The sequence below is a fragment of the Plecotus auritus genome (assembly GCF_963455305.1).
Source record: "Plecotus auritus genome assembly, chromosome: 7".
Taxonomy (NCBI): Eukaryota; Metazoa; Chordata; class Mammalia; order Chiroptera; family Vespertilionidae; genus Plecotus; species Plecotus auritus.
Window position 1 is genome coordinate 8771001 of NC_137774.1, and position 15016 is coordinate 8786016.

At 39.7% G+C, this 15016-nt stretch overlaps 1 protein-coding gene across 6 annotated transcripts; it reads left to right on the forward strand.

Moving 5' to 3' along the window:
• The first annotated feature begins 280 nt into the window (after positions 1–280).
• On the forward strand, positions 281–12039 carry KRT222 (keratin 222). Of its 6 annotated transcripts, none has more exons than XM_080679604.1 (6): positions 281–472; positions 3796–3924; positions 5807–6027; positions 9135–9208; positions 9392–9527; positions 9951–12039. In XM_080679604.1, the coding sequence occupies exons 1-6, from the start codon at positions 377–379 to the stop codon at positions 10177–10179; spliced, it is 885 nt and encodes a 294-aa protein (XP_080535730.1). In that variant the 5' UTR covers positions 281–376; the 3' UTR covers positions 10180–12039. The 6 variants fall into 6 exon arrangements, with proteins under 6 accessions (XP_080535730.1, XP_080535729.1, XP_080535731.1 ...); XM_080679603.1 differs by having other exon boundaries at positions 5792–6027; positions 9951–12035; XM_080679605.1 differs by having other exon boundaries at positions 5792–6027; positions 9425–9527; positions 9951–12034.
• The last annotated feature ends 2977 nt before the right edge of the window (positions 12040–15016 follow it).

The following is a 15016-nucleotide window of genomic DNA, read 5'->3' on the forward strand; positions in this document are numbered from 1 at the left end:
TATAATTGTCCTTATATTATGCCTGATTTCATTCCCATGAGATAAATTACCTTTTCTTTTTTCTTCCCCCAAAAAAGTGCTCAGTTTTACAGAGAACCAATTCAGAAATACTGAGGATGTTTTCATTTTTGTGGTTGTTGTTCCTTTATGGAGGGTCTGACATTTCAACTATACCAACAACAGGAGAAAAGGGTTTAGCAAATATTTGCATAATTAAATAGGAACACGGGAATTTCCATGGCTTGTGAAAAAGAAGCTCTGTGTCTTTAAGGCTCCACGGGGCTCTGGGCTGGGAGGCAGACAGAGCAGTGCTGCTGCAGCAGCGACTCATCCTATCGATAAGGTTCAGTTAGCCAAGGTGGAGGATGGGAAAAGAATGGAGCTGTCCCAGCTACTCAATGAGATCAGGGCAAACTATGAAAAGCTCCTCACCAGAAATCAGATAGAGACCGTGCTCTCAACAAGGATCCAGGTAATGATTTCATACAGACAGACACCCTCCAGGATAAGGAGACAATCCATGTCTATCCAATTCCTGTCCCGGCCTCTCTGAGGTACAGTATTTCCTTTTCAATGCAGCATATACTGGGGAAGGAATGTAGGTTTTACTGCAATGTGACGGGGACGACAGGGGGGAATGCTGTGATTATACTGTTAAGTGACCATGAAATAAGTGTTGATTGATGCATTTAATTTTTATGTAAATTATGAGGTAACGATCATTAATAAACCATGGGGTCAACATACAATAAAATGGTGCACTCGAACCTCTCTCGACATCCTCCAAGGAGGAAGCATTTCAAATATCCTTCAAAGATAATACAGAGTTATGTATAGAGATAATTTAAATGACATCTTTAAAATGGCAAGCTTTATAGTAAGATTTATTAGCTTGCACACTTTGTTGAGGAAAACTAAGTAAAATATTTCTAAATATTTGTAATGAGTTCAGTTTTATTCCAGATCGTTATAAATAGAAATCATCTGGGCTTAAGAACAGGGCATTCAGAACAATTCTAATATAAATCGGGACCATCAACCCCCTCCCCCCGCCCCCCGCACCACCACCACCAATTGATAGATTCTCCACTTAGATTATAGCTTTTTGCTTTTGTGCTATAAGATGAGAATGTTTATTTCCAATATTTAGGCATGCTATATTTAAGTTTTAAAGACGAGAGAGCCAAGTTAAATAAGGGTTAAATCCTAGTTTTTATAGACTTACTTTGTTTTAAAGTGACAAACACCTTCAGCAATTAATTAGGATCTCAAATCTTTAAACAAAGGTACAAACAAATATTTTAGAAACAAAGATTCAGAAATTCAAGGATTTTTTTTTTTTTTTTTTTAGTTTACCTACCATATCTGAGTTCAAGTCCTATTCTGAGCACCCAAATACTGCAAGGAATTTACTTAAGAACATCACAAAAAGGGGGAAAAGTATTGCTGGGAAATCATGGGACTTTACGCCATTAGCAATTCATTTTTAGTAATATTATAAGTTTTACCTCTGGATAACATTGTCAGTCAATGATTAGTATCCTGGATTAAGCAGAGTCACTGGGATATTTAACTGTTGGAATAGTTCATTCACCTTTTACAAAGAAAGGGGGGGGGGTGACAATTTTAATGACAATTTCTGAAAATTATAAACCTAACAAACACTTTTTTTTGCATTAGTAAAAATACAAGTTATTTAGTTTACAAGTCACAATGCTGAAATGCATCAGCTAAAGCCGAAAAGCTAGACCACATACAGTACATTTTGTTTAGTCTTTTTAACATATCTACCTTAGGGGGTTGTTTTCCAAGAATTCAGAATCAGCTGAAATAAATTCAAGAAAGCCTGTTTAATTATTACACAATAGGGAGCTATTTCAGTTACCTATTACTATATAACTACTACCCCAAAACTTAGGGTAAAGAAGTCATTGTATTCCCTCTCATGATTCTGTGGCTTGACTAGGTTCATTGGGGGTGACTTCAGCTGTACGTGACATTGGCTGGGACTGCAATCATCTTGGGACACGACTGGGCTGGGTCATCCAAGGTGGCTCATTCATGGACCTGGCACCTTGGGATTTTTGAAGGGCTGGCTCAGCAGAGACAAGTGTTTCTCTCTCTCCATGCAGCCTGGGGATCCCTTTCCGTCTGGCCTCTCTATATGATCCCTCCAACAGATTCTGCAGATTTCTTACATGTTGGTCCAAAAGCATGGAAGTGCAAGTTGTCAGGACTTCTTAAGGCTTAGGCCTAAAACTGACACTTCTGCCACATTCTACGGGCTAAAGCAAGATGTAGGTCAGCCCAGATCCAATGTGGAAGGCCACCACACAAAGACATCCATTTTGGGACGGGCGGTTCATTGCAGGCCATCTTCAGAAACTAGCTACTATCCAAGCTTCGCTGCCCATCCCCAAATCCAAAAGACCAATGAATACCATCGTTTTCATGCACTCCTATCTCCTAAATTCTCAACACTTTCTTTGGTAGCTGCTCTGATGCTGCTTGCTTTTGCCAACAACGCTGAGAACAACAAATCAAAAGAAACATATAGCCCTAACCTGTTTAGCTCAGTGGATAGAGCGTCGGCCTGCCGACTCAAGGGTCCCAGGTTCGATTCCGGTCAAGGGCATGTACCTTGGTTGCAGGCACATCCCCAGTGGGGAGTGTGCAGGAGGCAGCTGATAGATGTTTCTCTCTCATCGGTGTTTCTAACTCTCTATCCCTCTCCCTTCCTCTCTATAAAAAAAATAAAAAATAAAAATAAATAAAACCAATTTTAAAAAAAACAAACATATAAATGTTATCTAATACTTGGTCCTAAACTTCATTACAGACTTTCATGTACTGCAGTGTTTCCTTTTTCATAAAATCTGTTGCACCATCATATTACATTTTTTTAATTTTAAAATGCATTTTTATAAAAACATAAAAAGGTAGTAACTTTTGCTTCAAAATATTACAACCAATTTCATACACTGCTCCTACTGCTTGTGGGGCCAAATGTTCAGAATCCTGTCAAAAGATACTTTCATTGACTTTCAACATCAGTATAAGAACATTTAAAGCTAACTGTACAATAATCCATTTGTTATTTAATATGAGGACATTTAGAAAACAATTTTTAAGGAAGTCATTTTTTTGCTACTACTGTAGATAAACAAAATTAGCATGCCTTCTAAAAAGACCATATTGAAAAAGATAAATCAATAGTGGGTTAGCTTAATACTGAAATCTATTTTAGAGTTTCTAATGCCTATGATAACTTCTCTAAATTATTCATAATATACTTTCCAGCAATATTTATTCCCTATCTATGTACCCAGTCCAATAATTGATTAATTTAGGTTATATAACAGTTTATCTGCTTTTATAAAGCAACCAACAAGAAAATATGGGGGGGAATAGTAGCTCATTTCAATCGTTATCCCTTATTAACGCCATAAATACTGGAAAGTTAAGAATCAGAGGTCTCAAACTTAGGTCCTGTAAACTGTTACTTTGTGTTAAAATGGGTGTATTGTTTTTTCTGCATTTCATAGACTGCCATAGCAGGAAGAGAATTTTGAGGTTCGTTTACATCTGAAAAAAACTGAGGCTGAGAGTGCAACAGACTTGCTCAGACATTTAAATGATTAGTAACGAAGCACTAAAACATACATTTGTAATCTAACAACTTAAAGAAAATAATGATTCTATTCCCATGCTATTTTTCTGTCATTGCTCTTAAATGCCTCGCTTTCAAGAGTCCTCTTGCTTTTCTTGTTATTGTTGTTGTTGGCTCCCTTCTAGCTGGAAGAAGATCTGAGCAAAAAAATGGACCAAGATGAAGAGGCTTTAAGGGCAGCTCAAGCAGAACTCAAGGAAGCCCGGCGCCAGTGGCACCACCTGCAAGTGGAAATTGAATCTCTCCATGCTGTGGTGAGCCTGGTCTCCAAAGCAACTGGCCCATGGAGTCCCCAGATGCTACTTGATTAAGGAGGCGGAGGGGAGGGAGGGAGGAACCACATTACCTTACAGTGAGAAACTCACTGTGAACAAGAAATCAAGGCCACTGAATTCTACCCCAGGTCCTAGTTTAACTACCCCTTTCCCTCCTTCACTCAAGCTTTAGTTCGCCCTGATACAAATTAAGTGATCCTTGCTTATTGCCCTGTGGTTCTCTAATTGTTGGAGTGGGGGATAGAGCTCTTGTCATTATCCAAAGTCACCACAGTGGAGTGTCCATACTTTTGAGATGTCTAATAAGAAAATATTTAAACACTTTTCTAAAATGCTTTTTATATGCATTCTGCTTTGGCTTTGTTATTTAAATAGTCTATGTTTTTAATACTTAAAAAAGAATGATAAGTTAATCACACTGCAGAATTCTTATTCTTATTCTTTCTTTAAATTTTTTTTTATTGATTTCAGAGAGGAAAGGAGAGGGAGAGACAGAAACATCAATGATGAGAGAGAATCATTGATCAGCTGCCTCCTGCACGCCCCACCCTGGGGATCGAGCTCACAACCCGGTATGTGCCCCTAACCAGGAATCGAACCATTGACCTACTGGTTCATAGTTATTATTGTTATTACTAGAGGCCCAGTGCATGAAAATTCAGACACTGGAGGGGGGAATCCCTCAGCCCGACCTGCCCCCTCTCACAGTCCAGGAGCCCTCAGGGGCGGGAGGCGATCCGGCGATCAGGGGAAGGCAACACCCCATCACACCTCTGCTGCTGCCACTGCCAGCAATGCAAGCCTCGGCCAGCCCTGGTTACCTGAGCCTCAGGCGGCCCTGGGTGGCTGGGCAGCTGCCAGCCGAGGCTTACCTGCCCCTCGGGCTGGCCCTGGGTGGCTGGGGAGCTGAGTGAGGGGACTGGGGGACTCCGGAGGCAGGCACACGGAGAGGTTGGGCCTGCCTGGGAGCGGGACCAGACTTGCCACATGCCTGCCGCCCCAGTGGGGCTGAGGGGACTGGGCACCACCATCTTGTGGCTGTGGGTGCCGCCATCTTTGAGGGCATGGCAGTCAATTAGCATATTCCCTCCTTATTGGCTGTGGGTGCCACCATCTTTGCACCAGCATGAGGGTCAATTAGCATATTCCCTCTTTATTAGGTAGGATTATTTGACCACATAAATTATCAGAGGATTTCTTTGAAATAGTAGGCTCTCTAAATATATATAAAACATATTTTTTAAATATTTAGGCCATACATAAAGCTGTAAGGAAACACCTTTCACTTAATATCTTTTTATTGATTTCAGAGAGGAAGGGAGAGGGAGAGAGAGACAGAAACATCAAAGACGAGAGAGAATCATTGATCGGCTGCCTCCTGCACACCCTCTACTGAGGATCGTGCCCACAACTTAGGCATGTGCCCTTGACCACAACTGAACCTGGGACCCTTCAGTCTGCAGGCCGATGCTTTATCTACTAAGCCAAACCATCACCTCTCATCTAAGTGCTGTAGAATTATTACAACCTTTTTTTAAAAAAGAAAAAACACGCCCTAACCGGTTTGGCTCAGTGGATAGAGGGTCGGCCTGCGGACTGAAAGGTCCCAGGTTCGATTCCGGTCAAGGGCATGTACCTTGGTTGCGGGCACATCCCCAGTAGGAGGTGTGCAGGAGGTAGCAGATCGATGTTTCTCTCTCATCAATGTTTCTAACTCTCTATCCCTCTCTCTTCCTCTCTGTAAAAAAATCAATAAAATATATTTTTTTTAAAAAACACAATAGAATGAAGACATTGCAAATCAGAATTCAGAAACTCATTGTGTTTCACTGATTCGTTGATGAAGATCTATCTAAAACAGGAACGGGGCCTCGAAAACTCCCTGCAGGCCAGTGAGCAGCATTACCAGACGCAGCTGCAGGACCTGGAGGCCGTGATTGAAGGACTGGAAAAAGAGCTACAGGAAGTAAGGCACGGCATCGAGAAGCAGCTTCAAGAGCATGAGATGCTTCTCAACACGAAGATGAGGCTAGAACAAGAAATAGCAACGTACCGCCGCCTCCTAGAAAAGGAAGAAATCAGGTACCTAATCCCATATGGTTCATGACAAGTGGCCAGAAATGCGGAGCCACTTACGTCACTGTTGACGTAATCAGAGAAATTAAATCTAAAAGAAATCATCACCATGGCAGGACCACTGAGTTTCTACAATTAAATAGGAGTAGTACGCACTGCAAAGAATATGGGAAGTATCTGTAGCCTCCACAAATCATGGACAAATTAACCAAAGTCAGGGGCATAAGCTACAACAGGAGCACAGCAAGTCCAGAACAGAATGTCAGAATTACCAATCAATACGAAAGTGACCTTTCTAAACTCCCTCACTATCCTTGCCACCCAAACCTTTTAGAATTACTCGTTGCCTTATATGGACCACCCACAAAGAAAGTCTGGAAAACTCTTACTATCACATCCCCCCCCCACACACACACACGAAGGCCCACTCCCACCACATGTCAAACACCAAAATATCACAACCACGGAAAGCAATGGTGTTTGGAGTATATGATTTAGAAGACTCGCAGATGTCCTGATAACAAAGGTACCAAAGAGGAATTCTTATTGATTCACACAATTTCATGATCTGCAGTCACTTAGAAGGTCATATGGCTTTGAACACAGCACAACCTCCAATTTTGCATGTTCCCATAAAAACAAAACTAGTCTTTTTTTTTTTAACCCTTTGTACGCCATAAGCATCAGTGTCGTGTGGGGATGGTTTCCGTTTTGGATGCATGGCAGTTAACTGGTTAAATATATTTTTTCTAATTTTCAAGTACAGTCAACATAGAATATATTAGTTTCAGACATACAACCCAGTGATTAGACATGTATATAACCTTTAAAAATCACCTAATAAATCTAGTAACCATCTGACATCATGCATAGTAATTACAATATTATTGACTATATTTCCTATACTGTACTTTACATCCCCATGACTATGCTATAACTACCAATTTGTACTTCCTCATCCATGCCTCCAACCCCCTCCCATGGGCATCTATCAAAATGTTCTCTGAATCTATGATCTGTTTCTGGTCCGCTTGTTCATTTGTTTTGCTTTTTAGATTCCACATGTAAGAAATCATATGGCATTTGTCTTTCTCTGACTTACTTCACTCAGCACAATACCCTCTAGAGCAGTGGTTCTCAACCTTCCTAATGCCGCGACCCTTTAATACAGTTCCTCATGTTGTGGTGACCCCCAGCCATAAAATGATTTTCGTTGCTACTTCATAACTGTAATTTTGCTACTGTTAATGAATCGTAATGTAAATATCTGTGTTTTCCGATGGTCTTAGGTGACCTTGCTAGTGGTTCTCAATCTGTGGGTCGCGACCCACAGGTTGAGAACCGCTGCTGTAGAGCCTAAGACTATAGGAAAACACAGATCTTTACATTACGATTCATTAACAGTAGCAAAAGTACAGTTATGAAGTAGCAACAAAAATAATTTTATGGCCGAAACCGGTTTGGCTCAGTGGATAGAGCGTCAGCCTTCAGACTGAAAGGTCCCAGGTTCGATTCCGGTCAAGGGCATGTACCTTGGTTGCGGGCACGTCCCCAGTAGGGGGCGTGCAGGAGGCAGCTGATCGATGTTTCTCTCTCATCAATGTTTCTGTCTATCCGTCTCCCTTCCTCTCTGTAAAATATCAATAAAATATATTAAAAAAAAAAGAAAATAATTTTATGGATGGGGGTCACCACAACATGAGGAACTGTATTAAAGGGTCACGGCATTAGGAAGGTTGAGAACCACTGCTCTAGATCCATCCATGTTGTTGCAGGTGACAAGATTTCATTCTTTTTTTTTTAATGGATGAGTAATATTTCACTGTATATAAATACCACTTCTTCTTTAAAAAGAAACCTTTATTCTTGCTTGCTTCAGAATTCTGAGACTTCTATCAAACTGCTTTAACCTATAATGTCTTGACACTTACTAAATCTTTGAAAAACATAATTAAATTCAAAATATACCACTTACTAGCAGAGTGAAGCCAGGCAGGTTACTAAACCTCTCTGTGCATCAGTTTTCTCATCTCTAAAATGGGAACAATATTACCTACCTCATAGCATTGATGTGAAGATTAAACAAATTAACGTTTGTAAAGGGCTTAAAATAGTATTATGTAAATACTAGATGCCCGGTGCACAAAATTCATGCACTGGGGGGGGGGGAGAGGGGGTTTTCCCTCAGCCCAGCCTGCACCCTCCCCAATCTGGGACCCCTTGGGGGATGTCCGACTACGGGATCAGGCCTAAACCGGCAGTCGGACATTCCTCTCACAATCCATGACTGCTGGCTCCCAACCACTCACCTGCCTACCTGCCTGATTGCCCCTAACCACTTCTGCCTGCCAGCCTGATGGCCCCCTAACCACTCCCCTGCTGGCCCGATCACCCCCAACTGCCCTCCCCTGCTGACCATCTTGTGGTGGCCATCTTGTGACCACCTGGGGGCAAGCATCTTTGACCACATGGGGCAGCCATCTTGTGCGAGGGCGTGATAGTCAATTTGCATATTTCCTCTTTATTATATAGGATACATATAATTTATTATTAAATAAAATAAAAGGTTGTGAATTTTATTTAATTCCTAATTCTTCACAATATTGGTAACCTGGTCTTTAATATTTCTGTAATATAATTTTTATTATGCCATATTTAATATATATAAGAAAGTATCAAGAAAGATGTAATGACTCCTGTGTTCGCACTTCCCCCAGCTCAGTGAGACATACACAGTGGTGAAGTCTGTTCCACTCCTCATCCCCCACACCTAAACCACATCCCCCAATCTCATCCGCCTCCCTCAATCTAACCTGGCTCCCAAATTTGATGCTTATTATACGAATATGTATGTATCCCTAAACAAAATATGAAATTGCTTTGCATATTATTTTAACCTTTATAAACTTACTCTTTTTTTTCACTCAATGTTGTACTTGGGAGATTCATCCATAAGGATCCAGTGTACCCTGAGTTCACTTATTTTCACTGCTAAATAGTATTTCAGTTGGATGAATATACTACAATTTATCCATTCTCTTATCAGTGAGCATTTGTTTCCATTATCTGCTAATACTTTGTTGCTCCTATAATACAATTCTTTCCAATTTCAGATATTACGGTTGTATCCAAGGAGGAAAAAAAGAAAAAAAACCTACAAGTAGAGTTGGTTTTGTTTTACCTTCAGGTGAGTTTCTGATATAAGTAAATTAACTTGAAAAGCGAAGTGCCACTTGTTGGGATTATAAATAAATTGAACACTCTAATGTAGCAAAAGTAAGCAATATTTACATAAATTTTAACATGTGCATTGACTGTGATTAATACTTCAACATTGTAATTTAATATTTCATAAATAAAATTTTCACAGCCATTATAAATGAAATCTCTTTTTCAACAAAAGTCCCACAAAAGTGTGAGAATGAAAAAGTGGAAACAGTGACCAAACAGGCAATATTAAATGGAAATATCGTGAAGGAGAGCACTGAAGCTCATGGCACTATTCAGTAAGTAAAGTGACTCTGACTAAGCAATAAAATAAACGTGTAAAGAAATTAACTTCAATCGAATAATTTCAGTAATCTTGTTTGAATGTTTCCAAACCTAATTTTCATTTGCTGTGATTTTTCATCTGACGTGAGTAAGCGTATATAAACAACAATTCAGATAAAGGAATGCTCAATCCTTAATTCACCATTTTTTAAAAAATATAGCAACCCATGAGCGTTCCATAGAATTCCTTGAAATTATAGTTATGTGATTTTTAAAAGTATATAAATTATAAATATCATGATGTACATTGTAAAACTTAAAATGTAAATTATAAATCATTCAAACGTCTTGATTTCTTGTTCATATGGAATATATATTACATATTTTTTCATACATCCATACATCTTCATATAGAAAGGTTTATTTTATCATTTCAGGACAGAGAAAGTGGATGAAGTTATTAAAGAATGGGAAGGTTCCTTCTTTAAAGATAACCCTCGGTTAAGGAAAAAATCTGTTTCTCTTCGCTTTGATCTTCATTTAGCAGCCACTGATGAAGGGTGTTTACAGACTAAACAGGATAATCTACCAGATATAGAAGTCAGGCTTATCATGAGGAGATCATGCAGTATTCCCTCTATCAAACCTCCATCAGCAGCTCATTAACCCAAAGACAGTATTTGACGTGATTTGAAAATGACATTAAGATGGACCCCGGTGGGCCATGCTGACCACCTTCTGTCCCAAATGGAAGTTTAAGTATGAATGTTATGATTGATGTGTGATTCTCTTGCGGGGGGAGGGGGTGGTAAGGGGCAAAATTTCTCTGAACTTAACTATGGATATATTTTTTGGAAAGGGGAAGTACAAATAAAATCAGAAATTCAGTATGATTTCTATGTTATTTATCCTCCAAATAATCGTTTTTGTTCCCTTGAAATTTTATCAGAGATGGTAAGCATTAGCAGCTTAGTAAAATCTTTGACTTAATGCCTGAATACTCTAAGGAAAAGGGAGTGGTTTATCTAAATATGATTGTACTATGGTAAGAACCACACTGAGTAATTCATCATGCTTCTATGACTGGTTATATCTACAAAGAGTTTTCTAATTGAAAAAGAAAACAGTTATACAACTTTTAAAGAGGACTCTCTATTCCCTTAACCAAAAATGTTCCTTTTGAGACAATCATTTGCACACTTAGAAAAATAAGTTACTTTCCATGAGCAGTTCTGAGCAAAGTATAGAACATAGCCCAGTTCTAATTTGATTAAATAAAATTAACCTTCATCTGAAAGTGTTTTGTAGTCATTATGTGATTTCCAGAAGAGTTACTTTATTCAAAGAACTTTAAAAATTGTCCTCTATCAACAACAAAAAAGAGGCCAGTTGCACAAAATATAAAAAGCTGATTACTACAATTTCTAGAACAATTATCCAACCTCTCCCCATCCCAGTTTTCCCATCTGTAAAGTTGAATGTGATTAATTGGAGTATTTGGTGTGAGCATTAGGTAAAATATTATATAAAGAATTATAAGTATTTCCTGCAATCATTTATGTGAATTAAGATAATAGTATTATTATCTAAGCTATGAGCATTTGCAGGATTTATGTTTTTAAATTGTTCAAAAGTATAATAAATATGGATAGAAAATATATTTATGAGTAAGTAGTGTTGTAAAGTTTTTTAAACAACCTAATTTGTTTAATACAGATATATTTCTTTTAAGACCTTAAATAAAAAAATACCTGTTTTAAATATTAGAAATTTATAGGCTATTAATTTTTTTTCTAAACAGAAAATATGTTGAGTATCACTCACCATACTTTTTTCCCAACTAAAGAGTTATCCAAGGGCTATAGCTATGTTAGCATTTTAGTACAGCCTTTTCAACCGAAACCTGTCTCTCTGTCTCTCCCTCTGTGTGTGTGTGTGTCTTTCTCTCTCTCCTTTATTTCAACAACAACAAAAAGGTATATTCTAACCAGAAGAAAATTATGTTAATCTTTAACATAATACAGGGATATAGTTAAAATTTTCTTTCAATTACTTCAGATTTCTTTAAGCCTTGCTTATTCTATTTAGTGAAAGGAATAATTTTGTTGTCAAGGATACAACAGCACGTTAAGTGCTTATTCTTGCATAAGCATCTAACCTAAAATACATCCTATACATAAAAGTGTTTAATATCAGTTAAAAGCTGCTAACTTCATTAAAGCTTTGAAAATGCAGTCATATAAGCTATTGTACTAAAGTTACTGTACTAAGCAACAGTAATCATAATGCAATATATCTAGTGTAATTGATATGCAGTGTAAAAACTTAATAGTGGGCCTCATAAATGTAACTGCTTGTAATAGTAATTCCACTATGCAGCTATTGTGTGTAACGTATATTTTAAAATACAGTATTTGAATTTATAACCAAGTTTTACTTGCTTTGGGGCATTTTAAACTGGGATATGAATTTACCAAAGTAAATGATACCACTATAATAAAAATTATAAAACTGAAACATGAACTCTAAATCTGCATTGTGTTTGAGTTTGAGACATGGTGTTGAGTTTAATTGTTCTAATATGGTTAGTTCACTTGGGGAATGACAAAACAGTAACCATGGCGGAGAGAGAATTTCTTTTATAGTTTTTTTAGATATTTTTTTTTTAATGATTTCAGAGAGGAAGGGAGAGAGAGAGATAGCAACATCAATGATGAGAGAAAATCATTGATCGGCTGCCCCCTGCACGCCCCACACTGGGGATTGAGCCTGCAACCTGGGCATATACCCTGACCTCCTGGTTCATAGGTTGACGCTCAACCACTGAACCATGCCGACCAGGCTGTAGTTTTTCAACAAAAGAAAAAATACAAATGGTATATTCTAATTAAAAAAAATCAAAATAATCCCATAAGTGTAACAGCCAGAATTTGCAAAATGCTTACTCTGCTCCTCACACTGCACTCAGCATGCTTGTACGTAATCACTAATCCTTACAACGATCCTACAAGATGTATAATGTTACCCACATTTTGTAGATAAAATAAATTAATATTCTTCCATTATTTGGGCATAATTAAAATGTATGCTTCTATAACAAAATACAAAAATAAAGAATAATTCCAATTACTAACAATTGTAGCGTCCCTGCCCTGGCACTGTCACTAATTATCCATGTAACCAGGAAGGAATTACTTACATTTCCTAGCCTCAATTTTCACACTTGAAAGCAAAGGGAAAGATGGTACTTGGGAACAACGCCTGCCTCACAGTTGCTTGAAATTATATACACGTGAAAATATTTGGCAAAGCACTACTCAAATACACAGTACTATTTGGATGAACTTGTCATTGGGAGAGAATTTCTGAGAACAATTATAGGTGACAATGATTAAGTAATATTTAAAACACAACAGGTAATGAGAATGTTTTAAATTATTTGTTTGCTTCCAGAAGAGTTATTCTTTCCCAATGAGTTACCCAATTTGGACTGCTCACCCGAGGATATTTTTCCATTGATTTTTAGAGAGTGTAAAGGAGGGGGAGAGACAGAGACACTCTATCCACTGAGCCAAACTGACCAGAGCTCTACCATAATAGTTTTTAAAGTACAAAAATGTCCCCCAGAGTCAAAAATGCATAAATTACTTAAAAGTGTCAAATGGAAACATTATGGTACATGAGCTGAAATTACACTGTAATTAAATAATATGCATAGCCCTCACTGGTGTGGCTCAGTTGTTTGGGTGTCATCCAGTACACAGAAAGGTTGCCCGTTCAATTCCGGTCGGGGCACATCCTGGGATTGTAGGCTCGATCCCCGTTGGTGGAGGTGAAGGAGACTACCTCTCAATGTTACATTCTCACATTGATGTTTCTCTCTCCCTCTCCCTTCCTCTCTAAAAATCAATAAAAAATATTTTAAAAAACAAATATCAATAAATAATATGCAGACACATTACTCAAATTATCAACATATGAAACAAAAAAAAGTTTAAGCAAAAGGCAGAATTTAGTTCTGTGTTTACAAGTTATGCTCAGCATGTACACAGATTGCCAGTACTCATGGACATCCTATCTAATAAAAGAGTAATATGCAAATTAACCATCACTCTGCTACACCCACAAGCCACGCCCACAAGCCAATCAGGTGCGAATATACAAATAAACCCAACCAAGATGGCTACGGCCACAGAGAGCAGGAGGGAGGCTTGGGTTTCCCTGGCAATGCAGGAAGCCAAGCTTTCCGCCTGCCCTTGCCAGCCTAGGCCTCCACTCAAGGCTACAAAGTTTCAATGATAGAAGATACATAAATCCAAACAGAAATGAAGGCAGCCACAGAGCTGGAAAGAGCAGGAGGCTAGGGTTGCCCCTGGCGTTGGAGGAAGCCAAGCTTTCCACACACCCTGGCAGGCCCAGGCCTCTGCTTAAAGCTACAAAGTTTCAATTATAGAAGATACATAAATCCCAAAAGAAAGGGCTGCCACCAGGGAGCAAGCAGAAGGCTTGGCTCCGCTCCAGGCTACAAAGTTTCAATTGTAGAAGATAAATAAACCCCAGATACCAGGGCCTCCGCTTGGGTCACCAGGGGGAGTGGCCGGCCTGCAAACCACCACAGGCCCCTCGCCCAGGCTGCCCCATGCCCCAAGGGAACCCCCACCCTGATCTGGACACCCTTCAGGGCAAACCAGCTGGCCCTCACCTGTGCAGCAGGCTTCTATCCTATCTAATAAAAGAGTAATATGCAGATTGACCATCACTCCAACACACAAGATGGCTGCCCCCATGTGGTCAAAGATCCTGCCCCCATGTGGACACAAGATGGCCACCACAAGATGGCCAGCGGGGGAGGGTAGTTGGGAGGGACCAGGCCTGCAAGGGAGGGCAGTTGGGGGCAATCAAGCCTGCAGGGGAGGGCAGTTAGGGGTGACCAAGCCGGCAGAGGAGAGAAGTTGGGGGTGACCAGGCCTGCAGGGGAAGGCAGTTAGGGGCAAACAGGCTGGCAGGGGAGCAGTTAGGCATCAATCAGGCTGGCAGGGGAGTAGATAGGGGGTGATCAGGCTGGCAGGCAGAAGCGGTTAGGGGCAATCAGGAAGGCAAGCAGGCGAGCAGTTGGGAGCCAGCAGTCCTGGATTGTGAGAGGGATATCCGACTGCCCGGTGGGATCAGGCCTAAACGGGCAGTCAGACATCCCTCAAGGGGTCCCAGATTGGAGAGGGTGCAGGCTGGGCTGAGGGACACCCCCGCCCCATGCACGAATTTCGTGCACCAGGCCTCTAGTCCTATATAATAAAAGCCTAATATGCTAAGTGTCCGGTCATCCAGTTGGCCATTCAACCAATCAAAGCATAATATGCTAATGATATGCTAAGGTTCAACTGCTTGCTGTGACGTGCGCTGACCACCAGGGGGCAGACGCTCTGATCTGTAGTTTAGCTTGCTGCTGGGGTCCAATTGAGACTGAGTGAGATGACCAGACACAACCTGGAGCCCTCCTGCAGTC